Below are 7,905 nucleotides of genomic sequence, written 5' to 3' on the forward strand. Positions count from 1 at the left end.
CTTAGAACCAAATGTGACACGCTTTGTACACACCTTTTATTGACCCTCCCTTCTTGTGTGTTCATTCTTTTGTCTGTAGACTATCTCTGCTAACACGTGGATCCAACCTAATAAAACACTTTCACTACTTAAATCACAGACAATCTCTGCTAACATGCGCTTCCAACATGATAAAACACGTTCACTGCATATATCAAATGCTGTATTTATCCATAATTGAAGGCTGCGTCATGACATAGCCATCTATTTTCTACTGCTTGGCCCTCTTGAGGACGTGGGGGCGGGGGCTGGAGCCAATCCCAGCTGCACTCGGGTGGAAGGCACAACATATCTATCTAGTAGTTCAAATATGTTTGAATCATTATTTTTTATGTTTTTATGTACAATTTTAGTGACTTTGAGTATTTTTACACACTTTTTGCCAGCATTTTGACTATGATGTTGTGAAATTGTGATGGTGTAACATCCTCATAGACGAATCGACTGCCTCCGCAACTGGCGAGGCATGCGCTTTTGGAAGGTCACATCCTTTGCCGACGATGAGGCAGTGAGGCGAGTGGCCACGGCGCACCAGCAGCTGTAACAGACCATTCCCGGGTCATGGGCATTGCTGCTAATAGCACAAAGGGCATCCATGCAACGCCCACACTCTTGGCAGGCGAGGGCCCCACGTGCGGGTACCTGATGGCTGCTTGTGCGGCAGGAAAGCTGGAATTCGCGGAAGTGACTGCAGGACAGGAGGTCACAGAGGCGATTCTAGAACAGGAGGCAACGACGACGCCGGAGCTGACTCCAGGACAGGAGGCGACAACGATGCTGGAGCTGACTCCAGGACAGGCGGCGGCAGGAGACCCACTGGAAGTGATGGCGGTCATGCTGGAGACGAGGATGTGGCATCGTGAGACGACCTGCTGGAAATGAGGACGGCGGGGTCGTGGGACGACCCGCTGGAGATGAGGATGGTGGCGTCGTGAGAAGGCCTAGTGGAGATAAGGATGGCGGGGTTTTCAGAGCAACGACAGCAGGTGGCTATGCTGGAGATCGAGCTGGTGATCATGTAGGCGGTGGTCGTGCAGGAGGTGGCGGCATCGCCGGACATAAGACAGGCAGCGGAGGCCATGCAGGAGGTAGCAGCCAGGCTGGACACAGGACAAGCGACGGAGGCACCTCAGGAATTCCTCAAGCACTTTTCTCTCAAATTCTTCACCTGTGTATCCCATTGCGAAATCACTTATTGGCTGGAGAATTCTGCCATGCTTGCTGGGCCCCATGTAAGCAGTAGTTCTCGTGATTTCGAGATGCAAATGGAATGCACGAATACAGCTTGCAGGTAAAAGAATATTTAATTACACCAGTAGTCAAACTCTAAACAATTTCGTGCAGGGATGTGCTCATAAAATGGAACAATAGTGTGGTTAGAAACGAACAAAAAGACTAAACAGAAATCAAAACAAGACTACACTTACGGTTAGGCTTGTAAAAACAGAGCTGTTCTGACTAAAATGCAAGGCTGGCTTGAATAGGCTGTTAAATAACAATTCAACCCAGGTGGACCTAACAGCGCTCTGAGGCAGGAGTCAAGTCACTTCAAGGACAAACTATTAACAGGAAGGGAAAGTAAATTGGACCGGAACTAAATCTTCAAACACCGGAATATGCCAGCAATATTTTGCACTGTTGTACAATTTAATAAATCAGAAACTGATGACATAGTGCTGTATTTTACTTCTTTGCCACTTTTTTTCAACCAGAAATGCTTTGCTCTGATTAGGGGGTACTGGAATTAAAAAAATTTTCACAGGGGTACATCACTGAAAAAAGGTTGAGAACCACTGGGCTAGAAGACCTATCGTGTTTAACTGGAAGGCTGCAGCGCCTCCCTTACACACCTGAGGGATTAGAGATATAATTCATTTCCTTAAACTGGAGAAAATTTGGCTGACATTTAATTGCTGTTCTGTACAATTTCAAGAAGTATGGGGTGCTTTCTTAAAAGGAGACTGATCTCAAGTTTGGCACCAGTTGAGACGTGGTTGAATTGTGGATGATGACCTTTTGTGTGCATTGCTGCGGCCATTCAGATGTGCAGTTGTCTATGGCTTTATATCAATATATATATTTTTGGGCTGTAGGAAAATAAGGGCAGCACGGTGGAACAAGTGTTGACCCTGCGATGAGGTGGCGACTTGCCCAGGGTGTACTCCGCCTTCCGCCCGAATGCAGCTGAGATAGGCTCCAGCACCCCCCGCGATCCCAAAAGGGACAAGCGGTAGAAAATGGATGGATGGATGGATGGATGGAAGAAAATAATAACATTTAATGTGTATTGTATTTCAGTTAACCAAAAAAAAAACACTAAGTATAAGCGCCTTTTGTGGCGTACATCCACCTTTTGTGGCATATAACCATATACCAATACTCAAAGGGAAAGCAGAAATAAAAATATTTAAGAAATGAACAAAAACATTTAATCACCAAACCTAAAATGTTTTTCGAATTTCTTTCTTTCTGGTCATTGCTGCCAGTCCATAAAATAACATAAAATTTCGTCTTCATTCATAAGGGGATTGACTGTTCGACAATTTCCTGAATTTGTCACACAGCCTCAACCTATCATTATTTTATTACAGTTTATCAGTATATGATTTGCAATATGTTCAATACATTTCCAACGTCACCACCAAAGCAACAACTTTGTAGACTTTTTGCCTTGGCGAAGTTCACTGCATAAATGATTAATATAATTATGATTATTAACCACATTATTATCATTATTTATTTATTATCACGGGGGAAATGATATAAGGCAAGTATTCAAAGGCTTAATGGTTTGAAAATGAGCACAAACTTAAAAAAGGAAACGTTATTTATATTTTATGAAGGGCTATATACATACATTTAGATTGATATATAAAAAGCAACATAATGAAATACATGGAAAATGTAAAAAATAGAAGTTCCAATCTTCCCCACTAGATGTCCCTGTTGGTGTGTTGAGGCACCAACAGAAAGTAGAGAAAACAGATGACGTCAGGGAACAAAAACTTGGACAATTTAAGTGAAAGTGCTTGTGCAAAAGGAAAAGACTCAACTGCACAGAGAGAATTCATGACAGCTAAGAGTCCAAAATAATATTTCCCACATTACATTTAGTCTTTTTGTGTATGGGTCTAGAAGACAACACATAGTTAAGTTAAAGTTAAAGTGCCACTGATTGTCTCACACACACTAGGTGTGGCGGAATTATTCTCTGCATTTGACCCATCACCCTCGATCCTCCCCTGGTTGATGTGTCTCCTCACAGGGGGAAAGTGTCTTTTATGAAGCATGGAGACGATTGCACAGATTTCTTTGACTTTGGCTCTTGGAAAATGTCTGTATGCTCTGGATGACGTCCTTGTGCTCTTTTGTCAGAGTCTCCTCCACCTTGCGCTCTGATTTTTGTGTCCTCTGCTCTTTGTCCATCATGATGAGGACCATCTCTGCGTCCAGCGGCTCTCCTGAAGAGAGCGGTCGACACACCAACTCGGCCAATCCGATGAGCGTCCCGAGCACCGCAAACACGGAGCCCACCAAGTAGACCTTCAGCAGACCTCGACTGGGCTTTTGAGCCATCATTTCTTTAGCGAAGGCGAGCACATCTTGCAAGCTGTGCCTTTCCATCGGCTCTTCAACTGCTGTGTTTGCTGGGTGCTCCGATTCGATCTACAAAACATAAACAAAACTATCAAACTTTCACTTGAACACAATAATGTAGTAAATTCTAGATGGGTTGTATAATAGTACAGTGCTTCTACCTTCAAGGCACTCAAAGCGCTTTGACACTATTTCCACTTGACGTGACTAGGACAGTAGAAGCCAGGGATCGAACCAGGAACCCTCAGGTTCCTCGTCACTAATCTGAACAAAACTAAATATTCAGTCTGAATAGACCTGGAGCGCTGACTAATTTTTTTTTGCATTATAACAAAAGTGTCAAACTTAAGGTCTGGGGACCAGATCTGACCCGCCTCATCCTTTTTTGTGGCCTGCGAAAGCCTGATAACGATATGTGTCAATAAATCACTTCATAGCTCTTACTAAGTATAAGTTTTCATTTTAACAGAAATAATAAAGTACTATCTAATCTAATAATTGCATGGCTGGATATCTTTTAAGACTTAATATTGTCTAAAACGGTAACAATTATTATCATCATTTTTGTTAAAATACAAATACTTAAATTGACCTGTGATTTCAAAGCAAGTTATCCATCAAACTGTAAAAATGTGTAGATTTTGCTATGAAAAACTGTCAGCTCAGAATTTTACCGTAAAATAACAGGGGCATCGTTTTTCAAGTCACAGTAATACACTGCATAAACAACCATTGATTTTATGGTATAGAAAACAGTATTTCAATTGCTGGAATTTTACAGTAAAAAAATCAATTACATTAATATGTAACTAACAGTTAAACTCTGGTGTTTTTTACCGTTCGGCATTGGAAATAATCAATATACAGTACAGGCCAAACGTTTTGACACACCTTCTCAATCAGTGTTAACTTTATTTTCATGACTATTTACATTGTAGATTGTCACTGAAGGCATCGAAACCATGTGGATTTATATTATGTGGAGTTATAATATACCATATTTTTCAGACTATAAGTCGTGGTTTTTTTCATAGTTTGTCCAGGGGTGCGACTTATACTTAGGAGCGACTTATGTGTGAAATTATTAACACATTACCAAAAAAATCAAATATTTAGCTCATTCACGTAAGAGACTAGACATATAAGATTTCATGGGATTTAACGATCAGGAGTGACAGATTGTTTGGTAAACGTATAGCATGTTAAATGATAAATGGGTTGTACTTGTATAGCGCTTTTCTACCTTCAAGGTACTCAAAGCGCTTTGACACTACTTCCACATTTACCCATTCACACACACATTCACACACTGATGGAGGGAGCTGCCATGCAAGGTGCCATCCAGCACCCATCAGGAGCAAGGGTGAAGTGTCTTGCTCAGGACACAACGGACGTGACGAGGTTGGTACTAGGTGGGATTTGAACCAGGGACCCTTGGGTTGCGCACGGCCACTCTCCCACTGCGCCACGCCGTCCATGTTCTATATGTTATAGTTATTTGAATGGCTCTTACCATAATATGTTACGTTAACATACCAGGCACCTTCTCAGTCATACAACGTACACTTATTCAGCCTGTTGTTTGCTATTCTTTATTTATTTTAAATTTCCTTTTGAAATTTCTATTCTTGGTGTTGGGTTTTATGAAATACATTTCCCCAAAAAATGCGACTTATACTCAAGTGCCACTTATGTTTTTTTCCTTCTTTATTATGCATTTTCGGCAGGTGCGGCTTATACTCCGGAGCGACTTATACTCCGAAAAATACGGTACTTATGAGGGGGAAAAAAAGAAACAAAAGGTGAAATAACTGAAAATATGTTTTATATTCTAGTTTCTTCAAAATAACCACCCTTTGCTATGATTAGTACTTCGCACTCTCTTGGCATCCTCTCTATAAGCTTCAAGAGGTAGTCACCTGAAATGGTTTCCAGACAAGTCTTGAAGGAGCTACTCATCGAGAGAATTCCAAGAGTGTGCGAAGCAATAATCAGAGCAACATTTTGAAGAAATTACAATATAAATTATGTTTTCAGTTATTTCACCATTTACATAACTCCAAATGTGTTCATTCATAGTTTTGATGCCTTCACTGACAATCTACAATGTAAATAGTCAATGCGGAACAGGTGTGTCCAAACTTTTTGGCCTGCACTGTATATAATGAGGCAAATTAAAATACATATAAAATACATTTATATTCATATTTCATGCACATCAATGTGGCCCTCACTGAACACGAGTTTGACATCCCTGCCTTAAAATCATGTCCTTGTTGTTATCATGCATACAATCTTGTATTTCACTCGCACTGCGATACATCAGAGTCCACTGTGATAAGATGGTAGTTCAAAAGCTTCTCTGTAGTAAAAAGAATGTTGTGACCCTTTGATCCGACATCATTTACTTTGAAGATGATAGTAAAAGGGTTCGAAATAAGCCAAACAATTAAAATATAAAAAATATACAGTTTTGGTGAAATATTACAATCAAACTTACTGTTGCTGTCTGTTGAAGTGAAAGACTCATCTTGAATCTGGATGAGGACCACCAGTCAGTCAGGAGCTTTATGGGACGTGATAGTGTCCTCATTTATTTATATCTACACTCTCCACCCACTCTGTACTAACTTAATATTCATTAGCAAGGCCGCCCCCAATGGTTAAATTAGACCCCTCCCTCATGTACATTGTTTTTCCACACTTTTTTATGTATGCATGACATTTTTTTGTACTTTTTAAATCAAAGTTGAATATGATTTGATGCATGTTTTGTACTATATGTGTACTGTATTTAAATGTCAAAGTTACAACAACAACAACAAAAAAAAGGCATAAATCCATTCATCCATCCATTTCCACCGCTTGTCACTTTCGGGGTTTTAATCTAAAATGGAAAGAAAGCAGTAGAAGTTTGCTTGAATTCAATGAAAAATGTCTACAAAATGGTTTGTTTCACAACACCAGATTTTTCCAGCAGTGGCAGACAAAAGATGCAAATATTTAAGTCAGTTTCACGTTTGCATCTCATCGTCCATAACTGAGGGGCATTCAAGAATCGTTGATTAAAGTTAGAAACAGACTTAACATCCATGCACTAATTATAATATTGATCATGCATCAATTAGTCATTATCCACTATACAATGATGATATACTGATGATTGTATCAAATTAACTCCACTGTATACTCTTTACTTCAGAGAAAAGGAAAACTTATTTCAAATCACGTTTAAGTGAATAATGTAATGTAAGGTAAATAAGTATTTAAAGGGGAACTCCACATTTTTTGGAACATTGCCTATCGATTACAATCATTGTGAGAATGAAGAATACGAAAGTTTTAGTTTTTTTGTATTCTAACATGTAAAGATCTGCTCGCTTTTGGTGGCGCGCAATGCTGCTAATGGAATCAAACATATTGGTGGGTATTGTGGCCAAACCGCTCAATTGTTGTTTCATCTGACATCACATGGACAAAAATAAGACCTTCAGGAGAAAAGTTATGTGGTCAGATGAAACAAAAATTGAGCTGTATGGCCACAATACCCAGCAATATGTTTGGAGAAGAAAAGGTGATGCCTTTAATCCCAGGAACACCATGTCTACCGTCAAGCATGGTGGTGGTAGTATTATGCTCTGGGCCTGTTTTCTGCCAATGGAACTGGTGCTTTACAGAGAGTAAATGGGACAATGAGAAAGGATGATTATCTAGAAATTCTTCAGGAAAAGCTGAAATCATCAGCCCGGAGGTTAGGTCTTGGGCGCAGTTGGGTGTTCCAACAGGACAATGACCCCAAACACACGTTAAAAGTGGTAAAGAAATTGCTAAATCAGGCTAGAATTAAGGTTTTAGAATGGCCTTCCCAAAGTCCTGACTTAAATGTGTGGAAAATGCTGAAGAAACAAGTCCATGTCAAAAAAAAAAAAAAAAATTTAGCTGAACTGCTCCAATTTTGTAAAGAGTGGTCAGACATTCAACCAGAAGCTTGCCAGAAGCTTGTGGATGGCTACCTAAAGCGCCTTATTGCAGTGAAACTTGCCAAGGGACATGTAATCAAATATTAACATTGCTGTATGTATACTTTTGACCCAGCAGATTTGGTCACATGTTCAGTAGATCCAACCATCCATCCATCCATTTCCTACCGCTTAATCCCTTTGGGTCGCGGGGGGCGCTGGAGCCTATCTCAGCTACAATCGGGCAAAAGGCGGCGTACACCCTGGACAAGTCGATGTTCAGTGGATCCATAATAAATTCATAACAGAG

At 40.3% G+C, this 7,905-nt stretch overlaps 1 protein-coding gene across 1 annotated transcript; it reads right to left on the reverse strand.

Moving 5' to 3' along the window:
• Positions 1–1,324: 1,324 nt before the first annotated feature.
• g0s2 (G0/G1 switch 2) lies at positions 1,325–6,221 on the reverse strand. The gene is made up of 2 exons (XM_061874512.1): positions 6,137–6,221; positions 1,325–3,705 (listed from the first exon to the last, which is right to left on the reverse strand). The coding sequence occupies exons 1-2, from the start codon at positions 6,164–6,166 to the stop codon at positions 3,319–3,321; spliced, it is 417 nt and encodes a 138-aa protein (XP_061730496.1). The 5' UTR covers positions 6,167–6,221; the 3' UTR covers positions 1,325–3,318.
• Between the last annotated feature and the right edge of the window lie 1,684 nt (positions 6,222–7,905).

This window comes from Nerophis ophidion, linkage group LG16 (genome assembly GCF_033978795.1).
Source record: "Nerophis ophidion isolate RoL-2023_Sa linkage group LG16, RoL_Noph_v1.0, whole genome shotgun sequence".
Classification (NCBI taxonomy): Eukaryota; Metazoa; Chordata; class Actinopteri; order Syngnathiformes; family Syngnathidae; genus Nerophis; species Nerophis ophidion.

What these genes read in the sequence shown, in the direction of transcription:
- g0s2 (XM_061874512.1), bottom strand. Translation starts at nt 6,166, where the DNA reads ATGAGTCTTTCACTTCAACAGACAGCAACA. An exon ending in CACTTCAACAGACAGCAACA is followed by an intron (nt 3,706 to 6,136) that starts GTAAGTTTGATT and finishes TATGTTTTGTAG; the next exon opens with ATCGAATCGGAGCACCCAGC.